General features: G+C 35.0%; 3 protein-coding genes and 1 long non-coding RNA gene across 4 annotated transcripts in view; 1 reads left to right on the forward strand and 3 right to left on the reverse strand.

The window, feature by feature from the left end:
- Positions 1 to 4,655, reverse strand: part of Gycalpha99B (guanylate cyclase 1 soluble subunit alpha 2) — a 28,260-nt gene extending 23,605 nt beyond the window's left edge. The window contains exon 1 of the mRNA XM_065303178.1: positions 4,227 to 4,655. Coding sequence (XP_065159250.1) covers positions 4,227 to 4,442 — 216 coding nt within the window. The 5' untranslated portion in view covers positions 4,443 to 4,655. The remainder of the gene's footprint in view (positions 1 to 4,226) is intronic.
- A 7,475-nt stretch (positions 4,656 to 12,130) lies between these two features.
- On the forward strand, positions 12,131 to 16,143 carry Gycbeta100B (guanylate cyclase soluble subunit beta-1-like). The gene is made up of 12 exons (XM_065303198.1): positions 12,131 to 12,203; positions 12,281 to 12,354; positions 12,418 to 12,518; positions 12,582 to 12,700; positions 12,757 to 12,912; positions 12,966 to 13,119; positions 13,171 to 13,325; positions 13,391 to 13,602; positions 13,661 to 14,069; positions 14,129 to 14,266; positions 14,327 to 14,484; positions 15,752 to 16,143. Exons 1-12 carry the CDS (start codon positions 12,201 to 12,203, stop codon positions 15,867 to 15,869), a joined length of 1,797 nt encoding a protein of 598 aa, XP_065159270.1. The 5' UTR covers positions 12,131 to 12,200; the 3' UTR covers positions 15,870 to 16,143.
- Positions 14,299 to 15,646, reverse strand: stops (SOCS domain-containing protein stops). The gene is made up of 2 exons (XM_065303199.1): positions 15,423 to 15,646; positions 14,299 to 15,373 (listed from the first exon to the last, which is right to left on the reverse strand). The coding sequence occupies exons 1-2, from the start codon at positions 15,547 to 15,549 to the stop codon at positions 14,502 to 14,504; spliced, it is 999 nt and encodes a 332-aa protein (XP_065159271.1). The 5' UTR covers positions 15,550 to 15,646; the 3' UTR covers positions 14,299 to 14,501.
- A 1,320-nt stretch (positions 16,144 to 17,463) lies between the features above and the next one.
- On the reverse strand, positions 17,464 to 18,478 carry LOC135792253 (uncharacterized). The gene is made up of 2 exons (XR_010548224.1): positions 18,370 to 18,478; positions 17,464 to 18,062 (listed from the first exon to the last, which is right to left on the reverse strand). It is a non-coding gene; the product is annotated as an uncharacterized lncRNA (long non-coding RNA).
- Positions 18,479 to 21,929: the final 3,451 nt, after the last annotated feature.

Consider the following 21,929-nt stretch of genomic DNA (forward strand, 5'->3'; position numbering starts at 1 on the left):
TTAAGGTTATGTTGAGCAGTTTTATAATTGCACTCGTCTATTGAATGAAATCCGTATTGATTATTGGGACATTATACTGAATTAATAACGCAAGCTCGCAAATTCCATCCGATGGGTAAATTGAGCGTGCGCGATTATTAGACTGGAGCATATGAGCTTGCTCTTCAAACGCACAAATTAAATTCTGCACAATTACGTTGTTTCAAACCACCAGCGAACAAATCGACTAGTTTTATTGCAAATTTTAATTGAGTTGCCTAAATCGCTTGCGTATCATCTGTTACAAATAGTTTGGGTTTCATTCAGCCTATAATACTCGATTAAAACGTTTATTTGAAACCAAAACGCAAAGAATTCAAATTCGCTAGATAGGTTTTCATTACTTTACTTTAAAGAGGTAATAACACACTGTATGTGAGTTATAGAAGCATTTGAACGCAATGCTCGCCCGTCTCCTTTGTTTCCTTAGAGGTTCAACATTGTTTATGATAATAGTAAACCCAGGGCGTTACGACATGCGACGGTAAATGCGTAAACTCTAATAACAACGGAGTAATTACGTGGGCGGAGCGGATGGAATCGACAGGTTGCACAAAACTGCAAACCAAAGTTGTTATACAAACGATTCGTGGAATAATTAAAATTTTCCTCTTGATTAGAGTTTCAAAATTTATAACTAAACATAATTTTTTTCGATTTAATAATTTATGAAGTTGTCGCATGTTGAAAATTTGCTGGTGAGCATTTCAATAAAACACCCGCAGGACACAAGCTGTGAAAACCGTGCGAATTTCGTATGCAAATTGGATGATTATTCGACTTTTCTGTATGCGTTCGCATCTCTACGTACGTAAAACTTTTCATACACGTTAGCCCGGCGCATTCACCATGCGCGCTATTCAAAACCAACGCGTCCTGTAAACACTATTTAGAAACTACACACAACATTAAAACTTATTCATAAAAATTTAATGTACTGTAAATTATTACCGTGTTTTATTTTTATTATGTTTAGGTCTTCATGTGAAAAATGGATTTAAATTTAAATTGTTAATAATAATTTAATTACTAAATTCCCAGTGTGACCTGGATATAATTACGTTAACCTAGAATTCGTGTTTCAGTTTGCGGGCATACCAAATATGACGTTGCAAGCGCACTTGGAATGCAAATTATTTCGAGTTTCAGACTAGAATGCTCCAAAATGGGGAGGCGTCTCAAGAGTATTAAATAATACTAAACTGGCACTACAGTTAAATATTACAATTAATTATTTTTCTAAAAATAAACTAGAACACAATTTAAACGTCACATTGAGGTTAGAATACGCTTTGTTTAGAAATAATGGTATTTTCTGTGTAATTTAACACATCGTGCCAGTTTGAACGTTCGCAAAACAACTAACATTTATCTAGCTCTACTATCTACTACCACTGGAAATTCAGTGCTTGAAAAGCGTAGGTAGGTAAATTTACAGACTCCAACTAGGATATAGAGCATAGTATAGTGTAGTAAGAAAGATATACTGCAATCGGTATCAGGACAATGTGTAATGGTTTAGAATAATTCACTGCAAGGTTATTTTTGTGTAAAGTTGGTTGCCTATGCATTTTCTGACGAAGTAATGACGAAATAATTCGCACGTTGCGACAAATTGACGCGTGGACGAATTTTTGCGTGATTAAATTTTGAGGCCTCGTCGGCGGTTCGTCTGTGTGCATCATGCGCAGGGCTCATTCGCTTATCGTCAAAAACGGCAGGCGTCTGGTGTGCCTGCCATCAGCAAACCACAACCACCGGATCCAGCGGCAAACCACCCCTGCATACAATGCTTCAACGTGATAATACAGACATGAATTCTGAGTTCTGGATATATTTTTCAATATTTTTTCTAAAACAACGTAAAAATACTTTTTTCTTCAAATTAGTTAATGGAACATCAGACTATTTTTTATTATTCCAATAATGATTCTTTGATAAACTTAATAAAATTGCATTAATCATGTTTTTTGCTTTTTATTAATCTAAAATGCGTTGTAAAAAATCAATTATTGAATGATGAGTTGGAGAGATTATAATGACAGCTAATCACTGTTTTTTCGTGCTCCCGAGAAGATTTTTCTTTGTGATTAATTTTTTCCCGCCCGAAAAACTTAAAAAACACGAGTTTAGTGAATGAAAAATGATCACGTCGCGCCGTGCGCTTGCCTGCAATTTGTCGCACCAACTGGTTTCCGCTATTAGCACCACTGGGTCAACAATTAAAATGATTGCCGAGTGACATCATTTTGTTTGAACGACTTCCAACCGCCCTTAATTAGCATCACGACCTATTCACGACCACGGAAACTGAATAACTGAATAAACGTTTACATAATGCCGCCATTAAGTTTTGTACCCAAAGTGAAAATTTGCGCATTTAAGACATACATTTTTTATTATATAATTTATTGATGTAGCGCTGAGAGAAAAAGAGCGGCGGGCTAAAAATAAAACGTAACGTTTAATAATTTAAAAGCTCGTTGACAGTCGTGGATAAAAGGTAAACGTGCACGGCATGAAAGTGATCTGTTTCCAGAAGTGCTCCTCACAACATAGATCTCACATATCTCGGAGTAATACGTCATGGGAACGTGGAAAATTCTTGATGGTTAGTATTTTCAAAATACACCACACAATGACGCATATAATGGCGTGCAACGCTGGAGCTATTAAAATTCTTCACCCTCCGGAAGACGCTTTTTTTTTATTCTTCCTCTTTTTTGAGTCTAGTTGAGCGAAGCTATTTGCACCCCAAACAAGACCGCAGACGGAAACTTTTTTGCAGCTCATCTCAACTCTACAGCTTCTTTGTGCCACAGATGACGTATAGATATATGTGTGTGTGTGGGGAGTATTTGAGCGCCCTACATACTTCACATGCAGTGAAGCAGTGTAACCACTCGCATTGCGATGCGGGAAAAACGCGGGCGCACATTTTGAGTGAATCGTGAATCGAACGGAAGTTCGACGTGGAGCGATGCGTTGAGAAATTGTGGAGGCGAGGAAAGGTGTACGTGCTGCGGCGAAAAATGTAATTTTCAACGTCTTTATATTGCTCCGAGGGTAATTTGTTATAACTATCACGCGATAGACATTCAGACACGTTTCTATATTCTACTTCTAATTTCCACACATTCCTAATAATATATGATGGATATTCGAGTTGTAGGCAACCAAAAATACATTAAAAATGAATTGGTTATGTTGGTTGCATATATTGCGGAGATATATTAAATTTGAATTTGATTTATTGAAATATAGAAATAAATGCGATATTTTTTGTTGTTGCACACGTCTACTTACTTATAACATGTAATTTTTAACGTCTTAATATCTCTCCAGAAGTAATTGGTTGTTAATATTACGCGTAAAACATTCATATATATTTCTACATTCAACATCTAATTTCCAGACATTCCAAACAAAATATGACAGATATTCGAGTCGTAAGCAACCAAAAATACATTATATATGAATAAGTTATGTTGTTTGTCAATATTAATGTGATATAGACATTAAAATGGAATTGTTTTATAAAAATATAAAAATAAATGTTATAAACGTTATTGTTTGTTGCTGCACACGCCTGACCGATATCCAATTATGCTGTTTTGACCCTAATACCGAGAATTAATACTCACATGCATAGCATGTCATTGTTTGTTTGCATCCGCTACCACGCGTAAATCAATGTCGATCAACGTGAAACCATACACAATCGTGACAGACCCGTAGGTAACATTTTAAAATCGAATTTCTACAATTTGCTTTGTATAGTATTTATTTTCTTATAAAAACTGGTAAATAACGCAAATTATTCGCACAATTTGGCAAGACTTTGTGACAGCTTGATCTTTAATCAATTTCGTATTAACTTCAAGCATCATAAAGACATTATAAATGTATAGAGGCTGTGAGGCGCGTCGCAAATATCAAATCTCGAGTGGAAAGTCGGAAGTACGAGATGATCCCGAGCATTGGTTACGCGGAAGCTAAAGACCCGCCCCAACTTTTCCCATTAGGTTGCAAATCGAGATCCTAATTTTAATATTACGCCGCGTGAAAGATTTAACATTCAAATGTGTGCGTCAAAGCTTTAGACTTGAAACAACTTCCAGCGCATGTGAAGATTATATCTCTATATATAAAATACTTTTGTTTATTTATTTTTTTTGTTGACTTACAGGTGGTGATGTGAGGAGTAAAATTGCAGTGCTGAGATTCTTAAGATTGAGCGTGTTGCGATCCTCGCTGTCGATGTCGTCCGGGCCGGCAATGTGTACGGAGCTTTGACGATGCGTAAGGGTGCGTTTAAGCTGCGCTGCCGGCGGACCACCGCCGCCGCCGCTTCCAGCCGCGCCGATGACATGTGAGGACGAACGACGAAACGGGCACGACATCTCTAACTCATACTATTGTCACTTTGACACTTTTCCAATGCTTTTATATTCTTTTGACTGATAATAAGTGGGGTAATTAGTGGAGGTTAATGTTATTAATTGATGGGATAACAATGTTTATTTTGTAAATACAAATATGCGTGTTCGGTGGACGCGGCGAGGGAAAAACACGCGCGCGCGCGACGTGCCAGCGTCCCGACGGCCGTTGGACTGACAAACGCGACGCACGCGATCCGCCGCCACCGCCGCAGCCGCCAAACGCGACTTGCGCTATGGCGAGGTATACATTGCCGCCGCCAAGGGATGCAAACGTTTAAAATATTTACGTTTATTTATTATTTTTATTTTTATAGTTAATAAAATAAATATTCCATATAGAATAGAAATGTATGAGGGTTATTATTATTCCCTTGTGAAATAATATGCAAATAATAACAAAAGTTTACAATTTGTTTCTGTGTGAATTTTTATTCTTCGTTAAAAATTTATGTAATTTACATTGCTAACAAGCTTTTAAGAAAATTATTTATTATTTACTTTGTGTACTTGACTTACATAATTCTTTGTGTCTTCCGGTGTCTAAACGCACCCTTGTTTCGAGTTCAACTCTGCAAAACAAGGGTTTTTTAATGAGAAAAGAAATAATTCGTTGCGACGCATTAATTTTTACGCTTTTTGAGTTTTTTTTTAATTTTTAAAATTACCATGTTACTTAATACTACAAACACGAATATAAATGTATTTGTATGTGTGTTCCTCCTTCACGCAAATACTATTCAACCAATTTTCATAAAACTATACAATGTTATAGTTTTGACATGAAAATAAAATATAAGCTACTTTTTGATGCAAAAACATAACTTAAACGGTGTGAAATTGGGAATAAAAGTTAACCAAAATGCCGCACGCCAGTATAAAATGTTTTTATTGTCAGTTGATGCACTGATATTATTTGTTGACATCATCATTTATATTCCTTTCAACATCTCCGCATGTAAAGAATAGAAACGTTGATTTATCCCATTCCCGAAGGTCACTAGTCTCTGCGATTATTCTCTGTGAAGGTAGTGATTTCTCAAAGTCTGCAACACAGCGCAACACGCTGTTGTCCACGACTGCGATTCGACATGTGACATTGGAAAACGAAAGCAAATCTACTAGAAAATGATCTCTTTTCGCTGCATGACCCACATCCACAGCGGCGGACTCGAAGGACAATCCCGAGGTTTGATAAGTTTACTCCAGGCGAGCGTATCGATTTGTTCCTTTTTTCCCAGCTGCGAATTGTGGTCAATGCGCGTACAAAACTTTTTAAAACGCCGATTGTGCAAAACAACTTTTATCACTGACAAACACACAAAATATGCTAATTCAAACAGATCTATCACTACTGTTTGCCAATTGATTGTTTCAGATGTGTGAGTGAGGTTATGTAGGTGTGGTTTACGATGCGAGGGATTATCTCTTCGCGATTTATGAAAGCCGATAATTGGAAAACAACACATTTTATAGCCAATTGTGCTATCACCTCACGCTGGCGCGAATGAAGAGGTGATTGTGAGTGGAGCTCTTATTTATCTTTGTATCGCATGGTGGTAATAGTGATTTAGAATCAATGTCGGTCGTCAATAAATTTTTGGATCAGCGATTTCGAAGCGCTTGGCGCGGAACAATCCCCGAGGTTTTGCCAGCGCACCCTCTAAAAGGGGATGGACATAAAACCACTTCGCGTGCAAAACGCATTTCCATGTTCTTCTTTTTTAAAGCCTATTAAAACAAGGAAACACTTTTGTACCTTTATATCTTAATAAAATCAATGCTGCATTCATAAAAATTTGGATTTATTTCAAATATTTTGATAATTTTTAAATCAATCAATTGAAATTTATTTTCAGAATGTTTTAAAAAGAAGTTTAAAAAGAACTTTTTGAAATTTTTTAACGTTGCATATTTGTAAAATGCATTTTTTTAAATTTTTTGTTGTAAAAATAGTGTTTTGTGCACTAAATGGTTAAATCGTTTTCATAAATTGATTTTGTAAAAATATTTTGATTACTTTTTAATCAATTGATTTGAAATTCAGTTTATATATGTTTTATATAAATATAAACAAAATTTTAAACCAATTTTAAGTTTTTTTGCGTTTGATTTTCGTAAGTAGCATTTTTTGAAATTTAAACTTTTGGTTACCAAACTTGTGGTCTGTGCCGCAAACGATTAAAACTGTTTTCACGAAAAACAAACCCAACGCGTGTAACTTACAGCTTTTAATTAAATTTCTCTTGCATCACTCACATTACACAAATGTTGCAATTACGCCTAACTTGTCAAATAAAAACCAAACGAACAAAATTGAAAACCGCCAACAAAATTGAATATTAAATTATATGCGTGGGTGTCTGTGTACAGATAATGTCTAATTTATTAAAGATGAAACTAAACAAACATATATGTGCGCCGTAAAACAAGCGCATTAGTGCTAGTCTAATTAATTAAACACAAGCGGCACAAACAGGGTTGCTTTTTTTGCTAAACACCATGTTTAAAGCCAATTGCCGCACGCTGGCGGTGGATTTCGTTAATTGAATTACTGCTTGGTATTTGTCCGCACGTTTGGAGTTCTCACATTCCTCCGCAGCTCTTCGCGTTTCGTAGGTTTTTTTCATTGTGATAATGCGCAGTGCGCGCAGCACATTCCCATCAACAAAATTCTGCGGACGGAATCTTCACATTGGATTCTTTTTATTGGTGCTTAGAGATTCCTGTTCCTTTTTTTTCGTTTTGTGGAAACAGCTCGAAACATCTGTGCGAGCTTGTACTTTTATGCATTAGAAGATTATTCATTCATTCATTCATTCCTTACCGACGCAGGAAGTGCACGACGGATGGGATGAATTTGTACGATGGTGGGGTAGGGCAAAGAGATGAGTTTTTTGGTGATGAAGCAGAGAAGAATCGCGCCGAAAAGCGCCGAAGTAACGAAGCATCGAAGCATCGGGGCCAAAGTGGGTAATGGATGGATTGGGAGAGGATCTAGCCGAGCGCATCGAATGGTCTTCAGAAAACGAGACGCAATCAGCCGTTGGATAACAAATCAACTACTTTCGAAAAGTGTACATTGTGCATGCAATGAAATTAATCATTATGAATTCGCTTAGTGTGCTTAAAATATTTAATTTTATAAAGTATTGAACTGATTTTATATTATTTCTCAACGTCAAAAATTGTTTTGGAAATATTTTGATAACTAAGTAAGGTAATATGTATTTTAGAGACGTGATGTAGTTGTATAAATCATGTTTTAAAATAGTTTTCAATTTTCTTGTGCTAGATTTTGGTAAATTCCAGTTTTTTAAATTTTTATTTAAGTACTGAATGATTAAAATTGTTTTCATAAATTGACTTGTTAAACATTTTGATAGCTATTAAGTCCATTGAGTTAAAATTTATTTTAAGAATGTCTTATAGTTATATAAATTAAATTTTATCAGAATTTAATGTTCTTCTAAGGTTAGATTTTGATAAATGCACTTTTTCAAACTTTCTAAAACAATTTGTATTCCAATTTGATTTTTAAAGGTTTTATAGCTAAATATAGCTTAAGACCACATCATAAGTATCCAATTTAAGTGCAAATATTATCTACGTTCTTCCGGATTTACCACCCACCTAAAAGCTGCGTCACGTCCGGTCCGGCTTTGCGCGTATCTCAATCTGCTCATCTATTAGTAGGCTATGGATCGTCTCCAACCCGCCCGCCAGCGAGAATCTAAAGCTACAAAGCTGAATTATACCATTCTACCACTGGCAGATTGGTTTGTTCGACTCGCATCCCTTTGTCCTTGTGTAACATGTGCCCGAGCGTACATCTCCATGTCTGCACGTGTGTTTGTGTGTGTGTGTGTGACACACGTAACAATAGAATAAGGAATAATAGACGCCGACAGTGTTCACCATGAAGGCGAGAAGACTTAATAGGTTCCCGATCATGGTTAGGTGGTGGTGGTGATGTTGGTTGCGTGCTCTCAGGCGCAAAAAGGTTTTCTCCTTCGCGATGATGGCGCGGCTGCTGTGGGAATAGAAAACACACACACGCACGTCGCGCAGAGGCTCTAATTACTCACCGCAGTTAATTATTTTGCGACTAGCCGCTCCGAACTAACGATATTATCCTCGGGGAAGACCACGGCGACAGATCTCGAGTAATTCCCACTGGCTGCTTGGTATGCTCGACGGTTTGTTGACATTAAATGGACAATACCAGTGAGCGTGTTTTATTCTCGAATTTTTCCTGTTTTTATTCTGCAAACGTCTACGACAATTATCACTAATTGCTATTTTATATCGAATTGTTTATTTTAAGTGTAATTTAACGTGTATTTACTTTAGAAATGTAAACATTTATGTTTATTATCATTACCATCGTTTCCTAGAAACATATTTTTTTGTATTGTCCTGGGAATGCATATTTTATACAAAATTCATGAATTTCTACGCGACTACGCAACGCGTACTTACAAGTTTTATTTCTTCCGAGGCGCGCTCTCATCATTTTCCTCATTCCGCTCCGCGCCGCTTTGAAAGGATAAGAAATATGAATAGATTTCGTTCAGGATATATCTTCTCGTCGTTTTTTGCGCGCTGCAGAGTAAACCTGCATGCTTTCTTTGCCGTTCGACGCGAATGCAAATAGAGCAAAATCTTTGTCGTCTGAGAAACGCGTTCGGTTTGCCGGAAAACTTTCCCCGCTTTACTTTTCATGCCAAGAGATGAAATTGCATCATTCTTATATTGAAACTAATCCCAAAATCTACAAATCTATAAATCTGTCAGTGATAAAAATTGCAACTGCAGATTTTACAACTCCATAGAATTCTATTATTGTGTAGAAATTCGACTGACGTCAATAGCTTTGACCTTGAAAAGCTCAGAAAAAAGGTTATGTTAAGCAGGTTTCGAACAAAACGCAAATTGCATATACCTAGTAAGAAAACAGCACTCCGAATGACACAATCGGGGGCCTGTGGGCGCCAGTGCACTTTGCAATTAGTTTCTTCTCGGTGGTGCAGACCGCAAAGTTGCGAAATTGGTTAGCACATTACGCCGATTGGACGCACGCCAATGCGACGCTTTTCTCTCAACGTCGTCTGCAATTCAATTCGGTGATTTTTTTTTTGTGTTTTGTGCTTCTTACGAATGCGCATTACAGTCAATTTGATGCATTCAGACAATTCTTAGAAATGTTGTTGTTTCATATCACCACGAAAAAAAATGCTTTCAAAATAATTTACTCAATTTATCAAAATTATGTCGTTATATCGCCATCATGAATAATCCAGTGGGAATTGGAAGTGTAATCTTAAGAAATTGCATGTTATTACATTATTAACAACACTCTAGAGAAGATATTATCAAGAACATAAATATAATTGGTTCTTAATAGTGTTTTATGCATAAAAATGACATAAAAATACTTTTATGGTAATTTGACCTACAAAATACAACTTTTTACTTTTTAAGAGTTTTAATTAAAAATTTAACTTTTCAATGATTTATTCCTTAATATTTAATTTCAAATTTTTTTTTCATTACAAATTAAAACATGAAACCAACATTTCGTCGTTTTTTTTTTAATCTACCTAAAATGTTTACTCTTCCTTTGCAAGAACATGATTACGGAAGTTTAAAGAGGTGCTGATTAAGTTTTTACGCTCCCGAAAGACCAACCAAAAAGTCGTCGTCTTCGTTTTACATTTATATAAAACGAGTTGGAATTTCAGCCCCCGCTCGTCGACTCATCTCATCATCATCATCATCAAAAAAAAACTTGTTAACATGCATTAAGCATGCTAATTTTAACATGAGTATGTACTTCATTAACATAACAATGCATTGTTTGCTTTGCGCTTAAAAAATATTATGTCATTCATCTCGCGTTTCTATTTTATTCTAGGTTAGTTTTTGTTGATTCATTGGAGCAGTTCAGAGGTGAACTCAAATATTACGTGTTTGTGCGCACGACTAAACCAGTTTTCAGCCAATCACGATACGAATACGAATTCTTCATATAACATACGTGTGTGAATGTAAAATATGAAATCAGAAAGAATGAAGATAAATGTCATGCCTTTGTATACACGCGTTAAAGTACAGGCAACTAAATATACAAAATAAAACTAAAACTAGTGAATACATCTTGATGAAACGTATGTAAATTCCCGAATTAAAGTCTGTGAGTGGAATAAATCACAAAACAATGCGCTCGAGTAATCGATACGCACGCCCGCTGTCGTTATCATCCGTTATCCTTTATGTTCTTTATAAATAAGAACAGCGCCAGCGTGTGCAAATGTTCACTTCGCCATTCGGCAGTCACGTTGGGTGAATTCAAAGGCTCAATCTGGTTTCCGCTCGCTTCAGGCTTCACAGGCTCCGGTAACACAGCGTTAGAAGAGCCTTACAATTGTTTCCACAATAATTTCAATTTGTCTTTCGTGCATTCATCGCCATTCTGCCAACGCACGTTATGTTTCGTATCCGCTTTCATTGTATAATTAATTATTTCTGTTATAACACGTATAATTTTCAAAATTTTATTGTTTTTATTGTTTTACATTCGCAAATGAGTTTAATTTATTTCCTCCCCGTTACGCAATCAAATTAACCCCTTGAAACAATAAACCCCGCTATCTGGCGCACCGTGAAAATCTTCCGTATACAATATGCAGTGTGCACTTAGTCAAACTGTCGGAGAGCCAATTAAAGTGCATTTCCGGCTCGAAGACGAACAATAAACAACAATCCTGATACCTAGCTGGCGCCTACCACCAGAAAGGTACTAAGATAACAAAAGCTCGCTTGCATGGCTGAATCTGCCGCCTCGGCTTAAAAGGAACACTTGGTAAACACTTTCGGTGGATGAGCAGCCGAATGATACCAGCGACAACGACAATGAAACTTTGTCGGTGCCAAAAGAAAAGTTTTAACTGGGGGCACAGAGGCTAAAACGTTCGACGCTCATCCAGTGGAAGAAAACATTTTAAATCTGTTTCGAAATAATTACAACAATAACAAGTAAGAATCTGTGCCTAAATAACTTAATTTTGCATAAGTGCATATTTTATTTGATGTTTTATGAACTACTTTAGTTTTTAGAGCTCAACTTTATTCATTTTGAGTCGAGTTGCTTCACATTTTACGCTTAAACTTTTTTAATGCATAAAATTATGTGCGAAATATCATTATGCACTAACTCTGACACTGCAGTTTTAGAAACAAGCACACTTTTCAAACTTAACGCCAAAAGTTGTTGTTGTGCGCATATATTGTTACAAAATACAATAAAAATATTGATTAGTGAAACAAATAAAGATAAAAATATATTTAGTAATATTTTTAATGATAAGTATATAAAATACACGTGAATTTAACTGAAAATCTTTAAATTATGCAATAGTGCATAAAACTTTAATTTACCATTTATATAATACCGAATTAACGGTATTAATGGCTTAAGTAAATTTTTATCCTCGTGGGAAAACCCAAAGCTCCACAAGCAGGAGAATTAAACGCCATCTATGTGTAATTTGGGTAACTAAGTGAAAATGTCGAACGCTTGCGCCGTGGAAAATCGATCCATCTGGCTTGTATAAGACTTACCCGTTCGCAGCGCAAACTGGTTCAGTGTACCAGAATATCTTGTGACGACGGCACGCACCCTTTTGATCCGCAAAGAGTTGAAAACATCGTCGGAAAATCATGGCAAGTATTTACATTCAAAAATTTTCTCCAAATTTGACCAAAACGAGTAAATTTTAAATTCTTATAATCATTTTCAGTATGGTTTTGTCAATCACGCTTTGGAATTATTAGTTATAAAAAGTTTTGGAGAAGAAATATGGGAAACTATAAAGTAAGTTTAAGAAAATTTTGAAATATATAAGATTGATTTTTCTAACAATCAATCATTTATTAGAAAAAATGCGGAATTACAAATGGAAGGACAGTTTCTTGTGCGTCAGATCTACGAAGATGAATTGACGTACAACTTGATCGGAGCAGCAGTTGAAGTTTTGAGTAAGTGAATATTGAGATTTTCTTTGAGAACTAAACTTTATACCTACGTCAATCTGTTGACAGAAATTCCAGCGACAGCAATTTTGGAACTTTTCGGTAAAACTTTCTTTGAATTCTGTCAGGATTCTGGCTATGACAAAATTCTACAAGTTTTGGGTGCTACCCCAAGAGATTTCTTACAGGTAAAATAATAATTTATCCAAAGTTTCAAAGATAAACAAACATTTTTTCAATTTAGAATTTGGATGCACTTCATGATCACTTGGGAACATTGTATCCCGGAATGAAAGCTCCTTCATTCCGTTGTACAGAACGTCCCGAAGACGGTGCACTCATTCTGCATTATTATTCAGACAGACCTTCATTGGAATATATTGTCATCGGCATCGTCAAGGTAAAAAATAAATACATTTTTAAATCAGAAAAAAGGATAAAATTATTTTTCAGGCTGTTGCGAGTAAATTACACGGAACTGAAGTGGAAGTGGAGATTTTAAAGACCAAAGAAGAATGTGATCATGTCCAATTTTTGATTACGGAAACTTCCGGGCCGGGAAAACAGCAATTACCGGAAATTGATGAGATTGAAACTCTTTCATTAGGTATATTTATATTAAGTAATTGCATAAATTTTAAATTTGATTTATTTTTAGAGCCTAAGGTAAGCGCGGCGACATTTTGTCGAATTTTCCCATTCCACATCATGTTCGATCGCGACTTGAAGATTGTACAGAGTGGATCAACTGTTGCGCGCATCATACCCGCTATAAACTCAAACCAATGCAAAGTTACCGACATTTTAGACTTTGTAAGTTAATAAACTTTATCTTCCAGGTGTAGATTTTATGAAAGCAATCAATTTCAATTTTTCAGGTGCGCCCACACCTGGAACTCACATTTGGTAACATCCTTTCTCACATCAACACAATCTACGTCCTGAAAACCCGCCCGGGAGTGATGAAAGTAAACGCTCCACCTGAATATCGCACTCTGCGACTTAAAGGGCAGATGATGTACGTCCCGGAAACAGATTTGGTCATCTTTTTATGCTATCCAAGTGTAGTCAACCTTGATGACTTAACCCGGTAACATATCACCCCTACTTATACCGTAAAGTCTTGATATTAACCTTAATCATTCCAGACGTGGGTTGTACATAAGTGACATCCCCTTACATGATGCCACAAGGGATCTGGTCCTGATGTCTGAACAATTTGAAGCTGATTATAAACTCACCAGAAATCTCGAGATACTTACTGATAAACTACAACAGACTTACCGGGAACTTGATGATGAAAAGAAGAAAACTGACAGTTTGCTGTATTCAGTGTTGCCGATAAGTGTGGCTAATGAATTACGCCATCAGAGACCAGTCCCTGCTAAGAGATACGACTGTGTCACTTTATTATTCTCTGGAATCGTTGGTTTCTCGGCCATTTGCGCCACCAGGACCGATTCGGTTGGAGTGATGAAGATTGTTCAGATGCTCAATCAGTTGTATACTGCTTTTGATGTTTTGACAGATCCAAAACGCAATCCGAACATATACAAGGTAAAAGTATTTATATTTAAGTGATTAGGTATTAAATAATTGATATAATTATTGTTTAGGTGGAAACTGTGGGTGATAAGTACATGGCTGTTAGTGGTCTGCCTGAACCATGTACCACCCATGCACGGGATATGGCAAGACTAGCTTTGGATATGATGGATATGAGCAGGGATGTCTTTTTAGATGGAGAAAATGTGGTAATTATCAAAATAACCAATTTTTATAAACATTTGTGGTTAAAATATTTTTTCTTCTAGAAAATTACAGTTGGTATACATTCTGGGGAAGTGGTAACTGGAGTGATTGGTCATCGCATGCCACGTTACTGTCTGTTTGGCAACACTGTAAATCTTACAAGCCGTACTGAAACCACAGGTGGACCAGGAAGAATCAACGTTTCAGAATCAGCTTATAAGTATGTATAACCTCTAATTAATCTTCTAATATATCTATATACTTCTGTAAAGTTTCGGGTATAGGAAGTGTCCTTATTCCGTTTGGTAATTGACAATTTAACCATAATTGACTTCTCACTGCACATCTTGCCAAATGTTTTAATTCAGGCGGTTGTAGTCCACATCTATTCATTGGTAGAATACAATCTTGAACTAGGTTAGGAAACTGTTGCATTACTCCCTCAAAGGGTGTTGATTCTTGTTTATGTTTATTAAAGTTGTTGCAATTTATACTTGGAACAACTCTAAGTAAAAATTGTAGACAACTTACTAAATTATACGGATATGAATGATCAAATTCATTCAATTTCTTCAAAATGCCTTCTATCATAGTATCCTGATGTTGATGGTCATTTAAATCAACCAAAGCTCCAAATCTTAATAGAATGTGGACTTTGTCCGGGAGTCCAAGTTGGACTGCTATTTTTAATGGGGACATTTTTCCACAACTTTCAATTGATACATCGATGAATCTCACTTGATTGTCATATTCGCAAGCAGCGTTTGTTGCGTGATCTAAAAAGAACACCATAGCTCGCAGGTTTTCTTCCTGATTATCAAAATCTGACTTCCATCCGGCGATAAAGTGCGGAGCGTTAGTTCCAAATAATGCGCCGACGAATAATCGTTCAAAAGTGCGTTCACAGGCGTAGATCTCATCCAAAAGAGCAGCGACTGTTTCTGTGTCTTGTAATTGCCAGTCGTAGCATATTTTCAAGGCAACGTAGAGAACATTGTGGTATTTACCCATCATACATACTCCAGAGTTTTTTGATCGTGATTGTTCATGATATCGAAGAATGGAAATTATTGCTTCGCGGACTGTTTTTTGTTCTTCAGAATTTTGCCCTAGGAAAACAAATTAATTTCTTTGTTGTGGTATATTGTTGATTAGTACCTAATCTGCATCCTTCAATTAAAGTGTTAAAGTATGCCACCATCGCTCGTCTTCTGTATTTTGCATGGAGGGAATTGCGTTCGGCGTTTTCAAAATTCTCAAAAAAACACTTCATTAATATATCCATTTTTTTAATTACACGCAACAATATAGTTTGACAAGGTTTGTCTAAACTAACAAATCGTCAACTGAACAACCAGTTGGTGTTTTTGAACAGTTAACAAGTGAAAAGATAACTTACAAGTGCTTCCTGGGTAAAAATTATAATAGGATTTAGGAAATTGTAAGGTTTTATTGATTTAAATAACATTTGATTATTTGATTTTCAGGTATTTGAACCTAGAGGAAAACTACGATGAGCAGTTTGTGTTCACCTACAGGGGACCAGTCACAATGAAGGGAAAGTCAGAACCAATGGATGTTTGGTATCTCAACCGAAAAGAGTAAAAAGAGTAAAACAATGGATGCAGCTTTTAACTTTATTTCAATTGTTCACCAAAGTATTTAAACACTTAGAGGAGAAAGATTACATTTTAAAACCAGCAAATATAGATATAAATTATATGTATATGATGTTTAAATTACTAAAATCTTATAAAGTTCTATGATATAAATACAAATAAGTTTAATTTCATGAAAATTAGATTTCATTCGTTATTTTTGGGATAATATTCTATTTTCCCACTAATTCTTTAAATAAATGTAAAAAAATGAAATCAAACATTGTTTATTTTTGTTCTTTTATCTTAAGTTAAAATAAATATACCATAGTTCATTATTTAATAGGAGATGGTGCTGTTCCTTGTGTTTGGAAACAATCTAGTGAACATCATGGCTGCAAGAGGGCGCTAGGATGCATTTATTCACCATAAATCGGACAGTAACTTATCTGCACGCGGTTTCTGTTTGTAGTGAGTTGTTTTGTTCGTTTTTTTGTTTGTCGTGTTTTCATGAGTTGCATAGATGCGTTAATGTACCCAGTGTGTGAGTACCTTTTGAAATTTAATATACGAGTATTTATAATTATTTAAAAAAAAAACTTGTGTTTTCATATAAAAACATATATAATCATTTCTAATTATACTTCCAATGAGTAACACAAGTATTAATCCGCTTGTTTGTAATTTTATACAAATATAAACAACTGAAATGTCTCTGGTTTTCTGCCGAATATGTTCAACAACAGTAAACAAGTAGTAATCGCGCATCGTGAGATGGCAATCGACCTTGATTCTTGATTCTTTTTCGTATCATCTTGAAACGAGCTGCAGCGAGATGTTACTAATCTAAGTTTAACAATCTGCACAGTTCCACTCAACTAATTCTAAACTGATGAAGAATAATTTCGTTTTGAAAGCAGGCAATTTCCATTATTGATTGAGTCATAAATTCCATTAGAAAACATTAAAGATGCGCATAAAATTACATCATATATCATCTTTCACACTCGTTTGCCGCAAAATTATGCACATGACACACCTTCGTATACTTTCATAAATATTATTTTCAATAAATTGCATTTTATAGTAAGTATCTTTTAAGTGTATTGTTATTAACACTTGTTGTGATGTCTAATTTAAAGTTATGTAGGTATATGCGAGCGTGCAAAAGTTGTGAGTGTATTGCACAATCGGTTTCTAATTACGGTTTTTAGACTTAAGTCTTCTGACTTAAGTAATTTATGAAAAACGCAAACTCGCGACGCGCAACGTTACACAATCGGAGAATCTCCGTGTGCGCAATCGCAATAAATCTACCTGTTAGTCGATAAACATAAAATAAGTGTTGCATTCGACGAATAAAACATTAAAAGCAAGAGTTATCTATTAGCGTGTTGTTTATTTTATTACAAACGCAAGTGAAATCGATATTAACATTATAAAAATCGCCCGGAAACATAAAAAGCTTATTAAACATTAAAAATATACACAATTTAGTATTATTGAGTGTTTGAGAATAAACTATAGCATTAATTAAGATTTATTAAGCTATTTTCTCATTAGAACTAATAGTTTAACGTGGGTTGAAAGGTGAAACTAAATTTATGACAATGAATCTGTTTTATTGAGGCATAATAATAAACTCCACCGCTCCTAATTTAATTGTCTCACCACACAATTAATTACGATTGTAAATAATTGCACACAATGCACGCGCTCCCAGGTAGAAAGTATTCGTGTGCAGGCCAGCAGATGCAAGCCGAGCATTGCTAAATTTAATCGAAATCGAAACGTGCGCGCCGCACAGCACACATACAAACGCACACAATACGTGAATGTCATGCCAATCATAACTCATTTCACTTCTTGTGTTGGTGTTGCGTCTTGTTTTTTCTGCTTTTGCTTTTGGACCACCAGCGATTAAATTAAACTTAATTTTTGGTTCACTTCTTGAGATTTCTCCGAATCCACCAAAACTAGACTTATTTATAATTTATTGTTCACTACCCATCTGTAGCGTTGGCTTTTTTTCTTCGTTTTTGCTTTGCAACGAAGAGAAACTCAATAATGATTTCATCGGCACTTTGTTAATCGCTTCAAGATTGTGATGACTGTGCATACTGTGCGGTTTCTTTTCTTTGACTTCCTGAAGAATTTCTTTCAACAACTTGTTTGATTTTAATTGTCATGATGATATAACCTGCAATCAATGAAATTGAACAGTTTATGCAATATTATTAAGATTCTACAATTTATTTGTGTCATAAAATGCTTTGATTTATATTCTTCAGGAATATGTGTTATTTGAAAAGTTTTTCAACCGCATTCGACGATAAATTAAAGTTCTAAGTGTACTTTATTGAAGTGTTACGATAGTTCGTAAATTATAAGTTATGGAACGTATAAAAATCGTTTTTTAATTTTTTCGAAAATAAAACGCATTGGTAGTTTGTTTAATGATACGTTTTAATGGAATGCATTCAATAAAATATGATATAATAACAAACCGTTTATGCCACCCACGTTCACGATGAAATTATATACACCTTGGACGATCGGACAAGAAACGTGCGCGTTTTGTTCGCGTTGTACTCGTTTAATAACCTGCTGGTATGTGGTGGTCGTTGCGCTCGTTGCATTCGTTTCCTCGCCACCGGAAATTACCTCGTTCACGTGCTCAACCAACCTATGGAAGCATAGAAGCGATCGGAAATATTTCGTGTCGAGCGTATGTGGCGTGTGCGCCTTGTTATGACAGAAATGAAAATATTAACAGAAGTGCGCGTCTGAAGAGGAAATTATTCCAAGTGTTGAATACTATTTTTACAAAAAAGGTGCTTATGCGCACGCGCAAGTGTATTAGACGAAAATAATGCACCAAATGCGTCAACTTTCTATCCAGTAATTTTATAAGAACAATAAAAATTTAATTAATAAGGAAGTAAATTTTGCATAACGTAAAATTCCGAAAAAATAATTGAAACTAATTTAAATATTCAACTCAACTAGAAACGTGCTAATAGTGTGGTTTATTACAGAACCATTAACTGTAATTAATTGAATCACGCTTTCGTTAGATACTATTTCGCCAAATTAAACATTTTCAAAAGCATTGTCCTGCCATTCTATAAAATGTATTGTTTAACTACACAATTGAGTCGTTTATTATATTTATATTAAGTTTTTTTTCTCACAGGCAAAATTTAAACATTGAATTAAATTATAAAAATAAATTCAAGTCAAGGTTCTGTATTGACAGCGTTTAAATCTGTGGTTCTTTATGTTTAATTATAAATGTATGTGTTGTGCCCAATGCATTCGTATCGGTGATAATTTGAGGACGTACGGTACATGTCATAAACGCAGATAACATGAACACGCACAAGTGGAGATACAAGATGTGAGGATAGTGTTCGCTGTCCGCCGAAGAATCACCTTGAGTGCAAGGTGAACAAGGTAACAAACACACCAGCAATGTTGGGTATGCAGAACATGGAGGAATTTGTACCATTGACTTATATTCCACTTGTTTATTACCTCTGGATGTCAAAGGCTATGGTTTTTAATTAATTTTTGGTAAAAGTGGGCTAAAAACATTAAAAGTTGTACTTTTTAAAGAAAAATGTTCCAAAATATTAATTTTAAACATTTTACTTCCATAAAACTGTGAAAATCGTTGAATTTGGGTCCAAATTTAAACTTTTGATGCATAATATACAATTTATTTTAGGTACGCATTGTAATTTATTATTTTTATGAAGTATTAAGTTGAATGCACCCATATAAGCCGCTCCTCACAATTTGTCTGATCCAGCAGATTTGCGCGATTAACCATAAAGTATCGATTGAGTATGGCGCGCGCGTTATATTCGTAAATAAAACCGAATGCGCAGTTTAATATACCTTGTAAAATCTGAAATATTGGCGCGCTACGCGGTAGGGTTCACTCACTCACCCATACATTCAGGACGAGATTATCCTGGCGTCTCGTACATAGTAAGTACTCGTTTCGTACGAAACGTACACAACAAGAACTTACTGCTGAGCCTTTGCGCACCGTAAATCCCTCAACGCCAATCTTGCAGCCGTTTTCCAACATCAACATAATTTACATAAGATTTGCTAAGGGATTTCCACTATACTAAAACTATTAAGAATTTTAAGGTTACATTTTCATATTTTGATTTTTATGCATAAAATCCAGATTTTTTTGCCTCTATTTGAGTTCACGCACAGTTCATTAGATAATATATAATCTGTGCGTTTCACAGCGTTAGTAATATTCATAATATGCATAGAATTCATAGTTTTGTTCCAATTAATCATAACGGTAGTGCGTCGACACATATTTACTAGTAAAACGAGTTCTCGATACCGATTTGTTCCGTTCGTTTTTACATAATATCAACAAGTCAACGATGCCATCATCATATCGCCAAAGAAATATCGAGAAACCAAAGAAACCAAAGAATGAACGTTTATAGACGATTTTACGAACGTGTTGTGAGATTTGACTGGACGTAAAGTAACACAGCGTTAATTTAGTCAAAGATTAAGTTCAAATTAATCGATATAACGGTAGATAACAAACAAAAACGTAAATTAATTATGTTTACAAGTATGTTACATATTTTAACCTGAAATTTACATTAATTTAAACTAACCTCAAAGATAAAACGTCAATTTTGTCAATTATGTTTATATTTATATATTGGGAAATCAATATTTAATATAAACCTATAATACCCTTGTGATTAGTTGAGAAATTTCATATTTACCTGAAGCAAACACTATAGAAATTCTTGTTTGGTTTGAACGAGAAACGGATATCCGTTTAAGTTGTAGATTCCGTTAACTAATTGTTCGGAACATTGTTTTGCCAATCTCTGCACGTACGAGTACACCATCCATATTTGCCAAACAATGCCAATATTTAAATTTAAAAATAAAATTTACGCTGTTTTAAGAATTGGTTAAAAACTTCATCAGTTTTGAATTATTTATTGGAATCGACAAATGCATGCAAAATTGAATTGAAGGAGAGTTAAAGCTTGTTAAACGATTAACACGTGTAATCAATTTATCATCCTTTCAAATATCGAATCAGAAGCGTAAGAAATCGCTAGTGAAAACACTGCGGTTTGAAATTAGCCAAGTCGTGATGATGCTTCATGGTCTTCATGGTGACTGGTTTGCTCGACTTGAGATCGTGTGGCTAATAGTTTTTCCACCGCATCTCATTATTTTGATGGAGAAAGATTCGCAACAAGCTTCTATTCTGCAATACCACAACGTGTGAAATTAAGTGAAATTGATGATTTTTACTCAAAAAAAAAATCTTGATTGATAGATATATACATGAACTTATTTTGAGTGTTTACAAAAAGTATAGCTTGTTATCACCACTTACCAATCAGCAATCAAATTTTGAAGGTGCGGGACACGAGTTTGCAGATAAATATATAATCGGTTGCGGTAACAAGCTGGTTTTATTGAAATTGTAATCACTTGATTTGCCACTCTCGGAAGGTAGAAACGCGCCGCGCCAAAACGATTCGAGTGCGACTTTCTCCGCATCTCGCCGTTGCGCATATTAAAATTTGTTCGTTTTTATTCTGTTTCGCACAATTCGCGAATAATAGCTGCTACTACACCATTCGATTACGGGAAGTTGGGTTTAGAAATACGCCGACGTGTAAAACGACGTCTAAAGCCACGAAAGTGACTTGTACTGTCACTGAAAGAAAGAAATTTGCATGTTTATAATAAAAGAGCACCTGTTAAATTATTCTGATTTATGTATTAGTTGAGTATTGTGTTGATTTCTTATATTTTGCGGGTTTTGATACAAAATAGTATAGTAGTTATAAAATCACTATAAAATCAATTGTAGTATTGATTATTTTGATTATTGACTAAAATACTGATAAGATAAGTTTATATTTAAACTATTAATTCATAAATCTTAATAAAATATAGTTTTTTTGCTTTAAAATAGAAATTGTGTTGAAAATATCACAATTTTGTATTGCATTTACAATTACTGAATTGTTTTCCTTATTGAAAT

Source organism: Atheta coriaria, unplaced genomic scaffold, assembly GCF_025399875.1.
Source record: "Atheta coriaria isolate IRGN ID8LTWV9N9 unplaced genomic scaffold, Caltech_Dcor_3.1 hic_scaffold_5_pilon, whole genome shotgun sequence".
Taxonomy (NCBI): Eukaryota; Metazoa; Arthropoda; class Insecta; order Coleoptera; family Staphylinidae; genus Dalotia; species Dalotia coriaria.